Source organism: Amborella trichopoda, chromosome 13, assembly GCF_054954075.1.
Source record: "Amborella trichopoda isolate Santa Cruz 75 chromosome 13, AtrichopodaSantaCruz75HAP2 v2.0, whole genome shotgun sequence".
Taxonomy (NCBI): domain Eukaryota; kingdom Viridiplantae; phylum Streptophyta; class Magnoliopsida; order Amborellales; family Amborellaceae; genus Amborella; species Amborella trichopoda.
The window spans coordinates 9,942,919-9,958,869 of record NC_142348.1 but is presented as its reverse complement, the minus strand read 5'-3'; the positions used below and the strand labels follow the sequence as shown (position 1 = coordinate 9,958,869).

The following is a 15,951-nucleotide window of genomic DNA, read 5'->3' as shown; positions in this document are numbered from 1 at the left end:
CTAGAGGACAAGTTTTCTCCAACCATGGGAGAATGATGGAGGGAAAAATTATTTTTATTTTTAATTTTTATTTAATTTCAAAGGATGTATATTATAGTTGTAGTTTTAGGGTTTATTTTAGGGTTTTTTGAGTTTTAGGCACTCTAGGGTTTTTATTTTTTTTATCTTACTTCATGAGTACTACTCACTATTATTATTCATGAGTATTGTTCATGGGTATTGTTCACAGGGGTAAAACTATCATTACAAATTTTAAAGTTAAATTATGACATCTGGGTCAATGTATTATCTATTTGGACACTTTTCGTACTTGGAATATTAAATTATTATATGTAAGAGTTTTGTGGGGCCTTGAGGGGGTCATTCCACATGATTTTTTAGAGATTGAAAAAGAAAGAAAAGCTGGCTTTTGTAAGCCTTACTTGGGTATGGAGAAAAAACCCTAGGTTTCTTTCAAATGTTCTTGTGTTTGCTTTGTTTCTTGCTGATTTTACCGCTTTCTCGAATTTCCCTGCATCAGATTCATTCTAAAGGCCCAATCTTTTTTGTACTCATTGCAACATCTGCATTGCCTCTCTTTGTTATGAAATTATCCATCACAATGGTATATGCATATATATGCGTATGTATAGTTGGACTTTAAGCTACAAACTCCATGTACTCCCATTATGGTTTGATATGAACTTGACAATAACAATGTGACCCTCTTTACCTTAATCATCAACAGTATGAAATAATGGGAAAGTGAGATTTCATATATATTGCTAGTGTTACTTTTTAGTTCCTGTCTTGGTCAGCCACATCCATTTGGTATTTAGTTGATGAAACTGCTTTTTATGTTGAAGAAAATGATGGGGTACTAATTGATGCAGTATAGAGAATTTTTAGGTTTTATGCTTTTAAGCTTTATCTCCTTTTTAATGATTTTACTCAATATGGATAATGTGATCCTTGTTTTCTTATCAGTTTAATTGTTCACTCATTCGATGATCTCTTGGCATCTGATTATTTGTTCGTATTGGCAATGCTATTATCTAGAGTAGTTTTCATATCTTTCCACCTTGATTTACTTTTTGCATAAAGTAATGTTTCTTTCAAACTGATTGGTTCATTAGAAATTGAACTAGTGCTAGAGCTGGAAATTGCTAGTCTTAAATCAAACTATCGCTTTTACTTCTATACAGGGGCATACAGATGGACATATAGCATTGCTCCATTCTGGTACACATTCCCTGATTGTTGGTGATCACTGTGTTGGGTGAGTTTGTCTTGCTGAAAGAAGGAAATATATTCCAGGGCCATAGTTTTCATTGATTAATCATTTTCTTGTAACCTGTAAATATTATATATTTATAAATATATGCTGGACAATAGAGTGGCTTTGTACTTTATAGTCATAAAACACTCTTATAATTCTAAAGTACGAGAGGTTTCATTAAATGCCAGAGTCCTTAAAAAACTTTCATTGATCTTGAATGTTATCCAGGATAAACATTCATTAGACAATATTCTATTAGTTGATATATTTCTGTAGAAGAAAACAGGTCTATGCAAGTTTATTAGAACACTTGGCATCCTCAGAATATTGATTGATCGTCAATATTAATAATTTATGCTTCTGTAGAGACATTGTGAATATGTAATTACTTGTCTGAAGGAAATACGTTTGCTTATATAGGCTGGCTGTTTGAATTCTGACTTCAAAATCTATGCTGTAATGAAATGTCCAAAAAAGAAAAATAAAATAAAAATACAATATGTGCAGTTGACATTGATACAAGTAACCATGGTGTATTTTGGATTTTGGTTTGCAGTTGATATAAATTGTCTTGCACATTAATGCTGCACTCATAAATGACTTAGTAGAAAATAGTGACACAGTATCAGCTATGCAGTTGATATAAATTGTCTTGCACATGAATGCTGCACTCATAAATGTCTCAGTAGAAAATAGTGACACAGTATCAGCTAGTCTACAATTGCTTTCTATTTTAGATCCACAAAAACGACTGAAAAGAAACTAGAACACTAACCTGAATTTCTATTGATAGTCATACACTAAAATGGTGATTAAGTTGCACCTTATTCCTAACATGGACAATGATAGAGGAACTGATGTCTAGTTCATTTAAGGACAATGGCCTGAGCCTGCATGGTTTCTTTCGGTTTTCCTATACGATTTCTCCAAGAACCATTTGGAGTTAATGGAGAGATTCTATTAGAAGTTTCAATTTAAATACTTAATCCCATATAATTTTTAATGTTGATACCCGAGAGAGATGGCACAAAAACCTTTTAAGAGTTTACACGCAGACATGGTTAGAGATTCAAATAAGTTGTGATAGAAGGTTTAGTTAGAACAATTTGTTTTGGAAAGCTAACAAACTAATGGAAGATGTATATAGCAAATTGCTTCGCAAGTGATGCTCACAAATGTAGACATATACATGTGGTGACAAAGGAGGAAAAAAAGAAACAGATCCTCACCAAAATTGAAGTTTCTTCAGGTTCTGATTCTAGTAAGAACTGTATTGTGCCATTAATGCCTCAATCATGAGTCCCCTCCATAGTCTCTGTGATTCTCCAAGATTGTATGTACTCTATTTGAGTCAGCTTCCTCCATTAAGGGCCCCTGGAAAGATTGAAGGAAGTCTTGTAAGTCTGGTTCGAAATGGTTTGATGTTGACCTCAATGTGGGACGCCCCTCCTAAGCCAACTGGGTCCACAAAGGCCATTTTCTTGAATGTGAAATATCTGATCATGTGCCCCCATCCTGCCACTGCCGCCAACCAAAGTTGTTGAAGCACAAGAGATTTGGAAGTGTTTTAGGAGCCAGAAGTATAGAATTGGGAGCGACTACAAGATTCCTTGGTAGGAAATGCCCTACGTGCAATGCATATTGCAGGAATCGAGATTCCTACTTCTTGGGAATCATGCTCTAATCTGATTGAAATCGAGGTTCCTTCCTTTTTTCGAATTGTGCACCCAACCACATCATAGGAGCTCATCAATAAATGAGTTCCACAGGGCAAAAGGATCAAGGTTCTAGAGCATTGCTGTTGTGGTTAGGAGCTCTTTGGGAGGGATAGAGCGATCGGGAGTGGGTGGATCGTGCAAGGCTAGAAGATCCCATGGTTGGGGGCATTGTTTATACAATACATATGTTAGGGATCTCAATCCCTAAAATGTGAGGGATCTCAATCTCAACCTTATGGCGATATCAATCCCGGCCTTTTGAGATCTTGATCCCTTGCTCCTAACATTAAGGAATATATGTAGTCTACGACAATACATACCTTTAAAGTAGGGATCTTTTTGTTATAACCAATAAAAAATGCAACTATATTAAAAGTATAATTGCATTCCTAACTGGCTTGAAAATCATTATTTTGGTTGTTATCTTGATTTTTAAGGTGGGGTCAGGATCCTTAATAGCGGTGATTGAGATCCCTAATTGGGGGGATCGGGTTCCCAGAATTTTTTAAATCTAGATCTTTTGAAGATCCCTTTGCTACAACGCAAGAGTGTGTCCTCAACAGTCCTAAAGTCCCGGACAAGGGTTCCCCTGGTATGAAATCGATGTATTGGGTGGCCTTAATCACGGCTCCCCATAGGTATTGGAATCAAGGTCGAGTGCCTAAAACGAGATACGAGGTTTCTTGAGGTTCTAGATTGAAAAAAGAGAGTAAAAATATTTGATTTACGAATAATGAAAATTTAACAACAAGATATTTATTTTGGATTCTCGGATTTTAAGAATAATGTTAAGTAAACACCCATAGAGTATTTAGACACCGATCATCTATTCATTAATAATAAATTTCAAATAACAAAACGTTTCAATAGTCCATTAGGGAATTGGAGTTTATGTTTACAAAAAAAATATTATCTTATATATACTTGAAAATGAGGTTTTGTTGAATTTGGATTCCAAATAAATTAGATCAATATTCTTAAAAACTGGAAGCAAGATTCCATGTTGATCGAATCACGGTTTTGTTCACCTATGACCTGCGGTATTTGATGCTATGGAATCTGGATTCCAAAAAAATTAGGTTTGAATTTCCATAAAGGTGGAAGCGAGATTCCTAACATTACAGGATTGGGTCCCATGAAGATTCACTTATTGAATCGCCAAATCGAGATTTTGGAGAAGAATCGCCACGTGGGGTGGATGATTCCAGTAACTATGCCGTCAACATTGAGCTTCAGGTCACCTTTATGTGGATGGAGAGGAGATTCTCCAGCTATATCATACTTATTCCATGGTGTATGTTTGCAAAAATTTAAGAGCTGATAGAGAGAGGAGTGGTTACTTGAGAATATAGGTTGCTCTTATATTCTTAGTGAAATATACTAGAAAGGCTTAACTGAAATTAACTCCTTTAATTTGGATTACGATGACTCACTGTACTTCAAGAACACCACTTTTGGTATATCATGTGTTCTAATACAAGTCCCAAGAGCTTCACTGGGCTCTTTTGAGTAGATATGGGTAAGTCTTTTGTCTTTCTTGAGTATATACTGAAATTATCTTAGAGAATTTTGAGTAGAAGCTGATAGGTGGATGCCACTTTTGGAGAACCAAGTTATTTTACATATTTAATCTAACGATCTATCCTAGGTTTGTCATATTCATTTCTGAAAAGTTTTTGGTTTGGTGGATTATATCATAACTAAGTCCTATTGTCACATTACACAGGAACCTAATGTTTTATACTATGTTGTCTTCGAATAATGATAAATTGTATTTGCTTGTTAGTAACAACAAATTTATTTTGAGTATCACCTTAGTTAATTGCTATTTTGGTAACTTTTGAATGAGAATGCTTTATGAAGAAATTTCTGGAACTAATTAGGAGTTCTATGTCAAACTGAGATACATATAAAATTTTAATTTGTGCCCAGCAATGGACTTGGTTCTGCTTTCGTTTGCTACTTAGATCTCCCCCTAAAATCTGCAGAAAGAAAAGCTTTCCTATTTGATTTTTTCAATATGTTTTCATGCTATGGAATATAACTTTTTGTTGGAACTGCTGTACCGATTTGATTGTATCTGTATGACTGTTCCAGTCAAGGGAGTTCTGTTTTGGACATTACATCTGGAGGAAACATGAAGGTAAGCATATGACTCCCTTTCAGAAGTCACTAGAGTACACTTTTTATTTCCTTGTTTTAAAAAAGTCATTATTTATTTACTTTGTTAGATATTTTTATTCAGTAAATGAAATTTAGGTTGTCAAACCTAGGAGATCTATGTGGTCCATCATGCTTCCAAAGTTGATTTCCAGAATTTATCATTGTAGGTTCAGACTCGTATAGGACAGTTCCACTTGTCGAGGGAATGTTTTTTTTAAATTTGATTCATTAATCAGTATTCTATCCTTCACAGTATGAAAATTATTGATTCAACGAGTAACATAGTAGATGCTCATGGCATTTCTTTTTAGGAAAGTTGCCAAGTGATCACCTCTATATGGTTGGCAGAAAGTTGTCCGACAGATATATAAAATCAGCCCTATCCTCTGGCTGCCTAGTGGACCCCCAAATAGTAGGTCCTTGGGGGTTTTTTGTGCTCTGCACTTGTCCTTGGACCAATTCTGGTCCAATCTTCGCTTCAGAGTTAGGTCGGACACTAGAGTAACTTTTGGCATATGACGTTTTGGTCGGAAACTCTATTCTTCAAGAGTGTCAGCTGTCTTTTCTTGCTGGCCAGAGACAGGGATGCTTGGGTCTCCAATTTATTTTAATGTTTAGGACAGAATCGGGTTTGGAGCCCAAAGTTTAGGAGGCCCCTATGGGACCATGAATTCCCTCTCTTCCGCTCCCTGCTTTCCACCCTTCTGGCCACATTCCTACCCCCAGAACTAGCCTTCATTTCATTCTAACACCTCCTTCTCAAGCTATATATTTTTTGAATGAGTATTTGCTTGTCTATATGTCACATGTGAGGGGCAAACCCTATAGCACTGTGGTAATTATTTGATGCATGACAGATTGTATGTAAATGTTTATCCTAATAGGTGATGTCATATCCCATGCTTAACTGTAAAAATACAAAAATAATACATGTCAAATCTACTCTCTCTCTCAATTTTCCCTGAGAGTTATTTTGGCTTTTATGGATGCAGGACTACTTTGAAACAACTTACAAGTTCTTAGATCTTGCACCGCATGCTCTAATTTCAATGCATGGCAGGATCAATGTTTGGCCATTGCGGATGCTTTGCGGGTATCTCAAGTGCGTAATTGACCCATCGTTCTACTAGTCTCCTTCAAAAAACAATTTTCTCATAAATAATAATTGAAAACTTGCTAAGTTTATCCCCGTTTAAATAATCAAACAACGTCTGAATTTACACACACACACACACACACATATATATATATTCTCTTTTGATCATGATGCTAAGTCGTTTTTTTTATAAGTCCATTTTTATGTATGTGTTGGATTTAGGTATGGTTGTCTTCTAGATAAGACCCGTACTTTTAAGATCAATGTCAAAAAAAGGTTTTTAGTAAGAAGTGGTTTGTTTTTAGGAGGTAAAATCATTTAGATATATATTTTCTTTTTTTTTGGCATCATATTCTTCCACTTTTTGAGGTGGATAAACTATTATTCCAAGACGGACTTGAATCATGTTTGGTTCCAGACCTAGCTTGCTGAGTAGGCTCCTGTTTTGCATCTTGCTTCAAGGAAGGCCTGCTTTTATAACTTACCCAAAAAAAGGCCTGCGTTTATATGTGAATGGATATAATTCCTATCAAACACGACTTAGTAATCTGGTTTCCTGCTTTTACTAGGAGTTCTACCAAATAGAAACAATGTTGTATATCAGTCAACCTAATTAATATTTATGTTTGTATAAATAATTACCCTACCTGGAGTGTAACTGAACAAGATCACGAATGCTGCCCACTAGGTACATGCTCCCTGCAATTTGGCCAATGTAGTTTCCTCAAGACTATTCTTTGTTTTATCTCTTGCATATTCAGCTAGTTGTCTTTTTCTGGACCATGAATGAGCTTTTGTTGGCTCATATATGAGTCAACGTCCATGAACTGAGAACCTTAGAGAATGAGTCCTTACAAATAGTCATGTATTCATTGGTTCCCTAGAAAACCTTAACATGGTAGAGTCTCTCATCATTATTTTGAAAATGAAATATAGCAAACCTTAATATTTGAGTAAATAATTAGGGTTGGAGGGAACTCTACTATTTCTCATTAGTATAACACATGAAAATCATTGCACAACTAGACCCTATAGTTAAAAGAAATCTTGAGGACGACCTGCAATGTGTTAAGTCGTGAAAAAACATCCATCTAGGAAAGCTACATTTCCATTGCCTTGCAAACCCCCATTATTTTCAGACTGGACATGATTTTGATTATTATGGTTTTTAACATCCACTGTGCTTCTCTCTCCAATGCAAGCATTTTTCCTCAGCTGACGTATAAATTTTAATCCATAATTCCTCCCATCACATTGTCCTCATAATTTTGGTCGTCCTATTCCTTTGGCTACGATTGCTCTCTTCTATGTCTTTAGTTCTTGAATCACTTTTGAATATAACCATGTAGTGCTAACTAAACACTGTTAAAGACATTCCTACGAGTCATAATTGATACCCCCGGCTTTCCTTGTAAGAACTAAGGCTTTGGCAATAGAAAAAGGGAAGGATCAAAAGCAAGATGCCAGCCATAAGAATAATTAAAATAATAACCGGCAGATGGTACAAAAACATGCAAGAGCGGCCGGAACAAGAAGCTAGATCAAAAGATAGTGTTTGATGTTTCTCTCCATTGCTTCAATTGGCTCACAGATTGCTTATCAGTGAAATTATATCCGATTATGATGCAGTCTGTCAGGTTCTCTCGTACTTAATGTTTGATATGGGCTTCAAGAAGTATGTTTGAAGTGAGAGGCCAACTGTCGACAAATGTTGATATGATGAAGATGATATTAAGCTCAATTAGAAAAATCTCTACTACAAGACCCAAGACTGGCGTAGCAGGTCTTGGATATAAAAAATTCGTCTAATTTCTAAGTTAAAAGTGGGTTATTAGAGTTAAGAATTTTCTCAATAATTCTCTTGGCCACAATTGGTGGTTTTTCCCCATGTAAACTTTCCACTTGATCTGAGAACTAAGATCATATATTAGCCAAAATGACCAGAAAGAAAGTTCTTAAAATTTTTGTAAATCCCTTTCTAGGTCAGTTGCCCTTTGATTCTTATGAGCAGAAAAGGTACTCTTGTATACATGAATATTTATAACTTCTCTTTGCAATGCGTTTGGAGTGACACTTTTTGTGAGTTCTTTTATTCATTTTCTTAAGTATCATTGCTAGTTTCCTGAGTACATTTGAGAATTGCACCCCGTAAAAGTTATAATTATTTTGTAAGCTACTGTTTAAATGAACATTGAAAAAAACTATCCTTTTCTACAGGCATCGCAGAGATCGGGAATCAACTATATTGGCAGCAATTGAAAGTGGGGCAGAGACACTGTATGATATTGTCTCTAAGTCATATGCGGATGTGGATCCTTCGCTTTGGGTTCCAGCTTCATCAAACGTGAGGTTGCATGTGGATCATCTTGCCTCCCAAAATAAGCTCCCTAAGGTGATATTTATATTGAGTATTTATTGAGTTTCCAGAAGTTTGTGTTTTCTCTGTTTTATGCATATATTCAAAACCCAAAACTTTGCATGCCTAGTTTGTTTGCATTAATTTTAGCAACATGGGAAGAACTTCCGATAAATGTGGTTCACGTCCTGTTTTATAAATGTTGGTAATGTTTATGTCATATTCAATTATCACAGTAGAGTATTTCCTAGTTAAGATGGTATAGTGTCACAGTTTTGCACAGTCTAATATTTGTATACTCAGGCTTTCCTCTATGAGCCCTTTTCTGTTTATTTATTACTCGGACTTTTGATTATTTTCCATTCTGGCTTCTATGAATTGTGGTATTGATGGTAATATATGGATCTGACAGCACTGGGTTGTATATGGCTAGTCCCCTTATTATGTATATTTTTGTGTATGATAGGATTGTGGCTGTTAGAAATTTATCAAGTCTTTTATATATGACTGTATAGAGTTTTTGGATATTGTTGTTTAACAATAAAACACCAATAAATAATGGCTAGAATTGTCAAAATTACTTGCTGTTTCCTTTGGCCTTTGCAGGGATTCTCTATGGAAAACTATCAATCTAGCCAAGATATGTTTGTCTTCAAGATGGGTACCAATAAATTCAAGATGTGAAACTACAAAAGTGCAACAACATTGTGCGCACCATGAACAATAGTGTTAATTATGTACTTGCGACAGTGGTTCTTAACGATAAAATGAACTACACATTCTTCTTATCATTTATTCAAGTCAGACTCCAATGAATTTCCCATTATGTCATCTGTACTGAACTTCGGAACTTCTAATATAACTGTCTGTGTGTGTGTGTGTGGGTGTGGGTATGTATGGGTGCGCACACATTTGATGGAAGCCATTAGTGGAACTGTCTCTTGGGTCTTTTGTACAACAAATATGAAAGATGGATAATGTGATCTAGCCAAGTGTATACGGTTAAAAAATTTCTTGTCTTTTATTCATATCAGCTAAAACACTTAACAGGTGTCCAAAATTAGAACTTTATTCATAAAATATAAGCCTAATACAATCTAAGATATTCTCTTGCATACCATTACAATTCTTTATAATCATACAAAAATACAATGCATGAAGAATCAAGAAACATGGAGCAATTAGATTACGAAGTACCTTGCCTTAGGTTACCCCAAATACCTTGCCTTAGGTTACCTAAGGACTTCGTATACCCCACAATGGGTCTCCTCCACTAATGGCGCATGGGATCTTGTTCCTAAGCTTGTCTCATAATTCGGGAAGCCTAGGTAAGACTTTCTGAGAGCATGATATGGGATGGAACCAACTCAAGCACAAAACACAATCTCAATGGTCAAACACACAAAGTGGGGTGTGCCACCCTTATGGCTTGGGCGTGCCCCCCTGAGGGTTTTCTCTAGCCTCAAAACAATTCAAAACCATAACTGCCTATGGGGGAGAGAGGCCAATCCAATTTCACACGTGTCGAGAATACACCCTCATAGAGAATATTTATAGAGAGGTGGCTAGGGTTTTGCCATCATTATGAGACTAAATTTTGACAGTTGATCATGGAGACCTGTGGGGTGAAGAGTCTCATCCATTCATTCTTTGGATCAGCCATCATGATTTAAGGAATGAGGAGGAACCATTATCCCTCAGTTTCCATAACTATATTCCCATCAAATATTGTATAGAGAAATTACTATATTTTTACAAATCAACTTTCAATCAATCTATGCACTTGTTTATTTGAAATCAATCAAATCTATTCCACTTAACTTTTCTTTTATTTTTAAATCAAGGAGGTGTCTCAACACATAAGGCACACAAGATAGGAAAGAAGAGGGAGTGGGGCGCCCCACACATGGAGAGCCATGTGGGCTCCAAGTCCCAATGTTCCCCCACACCTTATTTTATATTTTAGAATAATAAAAGGAATTTTATAAATCTAGTAAATATTTTATTTTCTTCTTTGAATTAAATCAATCCAGAAAATTGATTTTTCTTATTTAATTTTTTTCAATAAATAAAATATCCAAAGAGATGCAAAAATTCATTTTAATTATTTAAAATATAATTAAAATCACAATTAAAAACTTTTCAGAAGATTTAATGGGAATTAGATCCAAAGAGTTAGGAATATAAAAAATATACTGAAGACTCCATCCTTTGAGGTAAATCGCATCTCATTGCACCTTCTCAAATTGATCCAATAGTTCCCATGACCCATAGTCCTTCACATGGGTTCGTGATTGGACTATCAAAGTCAGCCAATAAATGAAGGAGACACGAGCCTAGTCCATAGATTACAGGTCTCTGCCTGAGGACAAGTCTAGGCCCCATTCTAGTACGATACCACATGGGATCTTCCAGCACAATCTAGTGTTGAGGGGAGTCATCTTTTTGGCACATGTGCACAATAGGCATCCTCATCCAAAGGGCTGCTTCCTAGGCGGCTATCTAGTGTACATGCCATGTGATGGTAATGATGAGGATTTTGGCCCTTGTCTTCTCCAGCCAACCATCACACATAGGGCTACATCCAGTCCCTTGGCCAACGACCCTGGGGACAACTCCGACCTCATCAAGGGATAATCTCACATTGAAACCCATAATTAGTTGTGCACAAATGACCAGGGTTATGGGTTTTAGATATCACCTTGAGCCATAGCTAGTCAAAACTTAGGTGAGTCATAGCATCAACGTTGCCTCATGGGTCATATTGGACCACATGTCCACTGGAGCTATCACATCACTATAGTCATAGTTTTACATGCTGTCATAAGGCCTTTAAATAACTACATAATCCCAACAAAATCACTACAATCCACTATTTTCCTCAAGGCCAGCAATAGGTGTTCCGCCAAACAATAGATCATTGTAAACACTTCAAAAATTCTGTACATGAAGTTAGCGGGTAGTGTCACTCGGCCCTAATATGCAGTTGAAAGAAGACCTCTTTTCAAGAAAATAAGTCGTATTGTGATTTCTAACATGTATTCTCACTAAGGCTTACCCATCTATCTAGCAGAACCTAACAGCATCTGGCCGATTAACATAAATATGTTCAGTGACCTTTGAGTTCAGATTCCCAATACTTTGACGTCCCATACTGTCATTAGTGAAAGGGGAAGCAATTGATGATTGATAAAAGACCCTTTGCTGTGATTGCCAATGATGTTTTAGAGTCAAGAGGCGACCATCTTAGAGTGGACTTGTAGATCTGAAATTAAATATCAAAACTTTCTGATCCTATATCATATAATCTGATTACCAACAAGGTTTACCAAGGTATTGGTACTGCCTCCCAATAGCCTTTAACCTGTTCGAGATCTGAAAAAATGAGAAATCTGGTCAGCATGTGGTAAATGATGAAATAAGCACAACTTAGTCAGAAGCAGATACCTTTGGGATTACTCCAGGGTGGGCAGTTAGGCTATGAAAAGCTTGTTCCTATATGTTTTGACACACATGGGGCTGTGCACATGTGAATAAAAAATATCAAATCTAGGTGATGAGAAGATTGAAAATCTGTTTCTATGTTCATTGCAATTGCTGTCTGATTCAATTCTATTCCTGTTTCTCTGCTTGCTGATGAGAAATCTCTTTTCATGTTGTTCCCTTGTATACCATAAGTACATGAAGACTCCTCATGCACATGTACCAATGTCTTCACTTCTGCTTTATTTAAAAGTTAAAACAAAGGGGACAGTATCTTCCCTTAGGAAGGGTAAGGAGAACAGGAAGCCGTAAAGGAAAGGAAAGTTAAGGTCTGCCTGGTTATGACCTGCATAAGGGAGATCGTATGTTGTTGTCTTTTAGGTTTCACTACCTAATCTACCTCTAGGTCAAAGGGAGGAGCTGTCATATTTAAGAACTCAGCTGGGCATTATGGTGTACCAAAGATATTGTTGAATAATTTTACACATGTGAGTGTGGATCCTGATGAGGAAAATGTTTACATTGATGCATTATATATTTTCTTTGTTATGAAAAACTCAAGAAGGTTTGGTAGATATTCGATAGAAAGAGAGACTGGAATGCCTTACATGCAAAATAAGTGACCTCTAGTAACTTTATTTTGACAATATGTAGAAGAATTTGAGAAGACATTTTATTTCATTAACCTACGAGAATATATAGGCATGTTGTAAATACAAGAGGCATTTAATTTCCCCATGAAATAAGAATATCGGATTAATATTCCTTCCTACTAAAACTGAGGTTCCAAAGAATGTACACAACTACAAGACGTCATATACAATATAAGAATACATATGTTCGTGACACTCTACGACAGGTATCACACATGTTCAAACACTTGGATGTGTAATAGATCTATACCCAATGCTGAGCTCAAATATGCTGTTTCACTGAAATACTACTACAGATGAATACTCAGAATGACTTATATCAATGTTTTTTAAGCCAGGATTGACTTGATCAAGATGGCTCCACTACCATGTTGAAGGATAAAAAGCCAATTCTCATATATTTAAGTGAGGGGTTAATCTCTTATATTTATGTATGGGAATGACTATAGTACCCCTGAAGGGTAAGGTTAATACATACACAGACAGGTAGTCAGAGAAGTGCTTCAATGCACATGAATATGCATGATACATGCACAAGCTACCCAAATCTCAACACAAAGGTAAGTCTACCGGGTGGTGAGAGGGTGGGCCCTACTTGCTTGAAGCCATCCAATCTGGTGTGCTGGCTTACTCCTTTTGTCATCCTTGCTACCTTGTCCTGCCCTATGAATCCCAAAGCTTTTTCTAATGGGAAATTGTTCAGCAGGGTTCAATTGATCAGAATATTCCATGTGATTTGCATCCACTGTTGGGGCTTCCATCACCCTACACGAAGTGACCTTATTAATGAGATCCTTACAATATCTTGATGGAGACTAGAGTTCTCTCCAAATGTGAAAGTGTGACACAATAATCATTTTAATTTGCCATCTACTGGTAAGCAAATTTCCTGGATATCATTGGAGATCTGGATGCCTCAGAAAGTGTAAACTTGAGGAAGTAGAGAATGAAAACAAGGAAGACTTGAATGTGAGAATGAAATGCATGCCATTTAGGAAATTGATGGAAATGTAGAAGATGTTAATGGACTGGAAAACACTAGGTGGGGACACATGAAGAGACTTCATCCTAAGCCATCATTGAATAGAGTAGAAACTTTTATGGAGGATGGAGGATCTCCATATAAATCCCTACATAGCAGCACTAGGTTTACGCTCTGTACCCTTGGTTCACCAATTAACGGTGCTATACTCGATTCTGGTAACAGATATAGCTGTGTTCTGAATAAACGGGGATCACTTTGAATATAACAGGATTTAGAGACATGCTTTCTAACCTTCGTATTTTCATATTCAATATACACTCTGCTTACCTAGCAAAAAACGTTGGTGATTTTGATTAGGATTTCAAATTTTGAAATCCAAAAATGTTTTGTTTTTCTTGGGCTAGGCTAATCTCAAAGGTTTGGTCGGTAGCCATAATCATATCTCAGTTTAGAACCTAACTTTGGTTGATTTTCTCTATCAAAAGGATGTAGCTTTTAATTTAAAATTGGAATAACAAAATTTTTGGATTGCTGGCTGAATTGTAGATGAACTTTTTGAGTAAAAGAATGGAACCTTTTCTATGGCCTATTTGAGCTAGCATTTAATCAATTTTCCATCCATTGTCGGGAATGCAGCAGCTAGAATTTGATTCAATAAACTTTAACTCGGCCCTATCTCGGCCGTAGCCTAAACAAAGTTAATTTATCTTCAATTTTGGAGAGGAGTTTGGTAGTTTTTCATTTTGGAGAAAATATTTTCATGCCAACAAAGGGATGAGCTTGAGGCCAAGTCTAAAGGGGCCACTCACCACATATTGAGGCAAAATTCACAATACATTTTTTTGGTACTTGCCGTTGTATATTTAAATTAAATAGTGAACACTTAGCCCAAACCTGAATGTCACAATAAAACTTGTTCATGTGCCAGACCAAGTTAAGTCAGGTGAGTTAACTAGATTTGGGATGGAGTTTTTTATCACTTGATGGTTAGGAGTTATCCCAATTTAGGTGTTGTTTGGGGTGGCCCAAAATTTACTCACTATTGTCAACATGGTTCTCACATATGAGTTTCCACATATTTTCGGATCTAAAATCCACTTGGAAATTTTATTCAAGTTCAGACTGTCTTCCCCCTTTTTTTGTTTTTTTTGTTTTTTTTGGTTCTTTTCCCTTGTGTATGTGTGTGTGTGTGTGTGTGAGAGAGAGAGAGAGAGAGAGAGAGAGAGAGAGAAGAGAGAGAGGGTTCATTTCCTATCTGATGGAGAGCAAGAGGGGAGAGAGTACATGCTTTTATTTCATCAATTCTTTTTTTCCAAATTCATTCTCTCCTTAACTCAAATGTCGTATAGAGGCTCTTCAATTCATCCATTATAAGTCCATTTCCTCTCTGAATTTGTCGCAGAAATTTTCCTTCAAAAAGTTTCAGTCGACCTGCCGAGTGCATTTTCTATCACAGTGGATGTGGATTTTCTTGAAAAATAAACTAGCAAATAAAGATTACAAGTCGTTCAACATAAAGTTCTTGGTTGCTGCTGTAATTATAGGGCTATCCATATTATTTGCTGTGAAAAGTAAGAAGAGCTTGGTTAACTCATGACTGTATAATTGGCTCAAAAAAAATCATTTAAGTCTTGTTTTTCCATCCTTCCCCATGTAATATATCCTTCTTTCATCTTTCTTTTAATATATTTTGATATATTCATTGGGAAAATCCTCAGAGATTCTTGTATATTTATATAATTAGGTTGTCAAAACAGTGGAAAATCTTATGTATCTTAAGAAATAAGTCATTGTACTATTTTTGTAGTGTTTTTTTCTGACTGATGTCACATGATATGTTAATTTAAGGATGGAATGAAAAATTATGTAGTCTAAAAAGTACTTTTGTACATTTTTTGCATTATTCTTAGGTATATATAATTTGGGAAGGTATAAGATTCTCACTAGGGAGCATACTGTTGCCATGCCCTCCAAATACTGTCCTCCATCCATTGTGGATAGATGGACACTGAACCAGGGAAGGGGATAGCCATACTGATCGAGACGAGCAAGATTATATATACAGTCTGTCTCCCTCCCCAGTTCATTCTCCACCATCCATCCACAATGGATGGTGGATGCATAAGGGGCAGAATGCTGCTGTATGAACTCAAGTGAGCACACTAGCAAGTAGGAACTTCCATATAAATTTGTGGTGTTAGCATGCTTACATTGTGATGTTCTTGTAAAACATTCAAAG

The 15,951-nt window shown here is 36.2% G+C and overlaps 1 protein-coding gene across 8 annotated transcripts in view; it reads left to right on the top strand.

Moving 5' to 3' along the window:
- Positions 1-15,590, top strand: part of LOC18432182 (Metallo-hydrolase/oxidoreductase superfamily protein) — a 62,821-nt gene extending 47,231 nt beyond the window's left edge. For 2 of the 8 annotated variants that reach the window (XR_016046841.1, XM_011624300.3), the window contains 5 exons: positions 1,185-1,258; positions 5,074-5,119; positions 6,132-6,241; positions 8,453-8,627; positions 15,115-15,590. Coding sequence is in view for 2 of the 8 variants with exons in the window: in XM_011624300.3 (XP_011622602.1) it covers positions 1,185-1,258; positions 5,074-5,119; positions 6,132-6,241; positions 8,453-8,627; positions 15,115-15,309 (600 nt within the window). In the remaining 6 variants the exon portion in view is untranslated. Of the gene's footprint in view, positions 1-1,184; positions 1,259-5,073; positions 5,120-6,131; positions 6,242-8,452; positions 8,628-9,197; positions 9,423-15,114 lie in introns of those variants that run through there. The other 6 variants (XR_016046840.1, XM_006842292.4, XR_016046843.1 and 3 more) reach the window with 3 other exon arrangements.
- Positions 15,591-15,951: the final 361 nt, after the last annotated feature.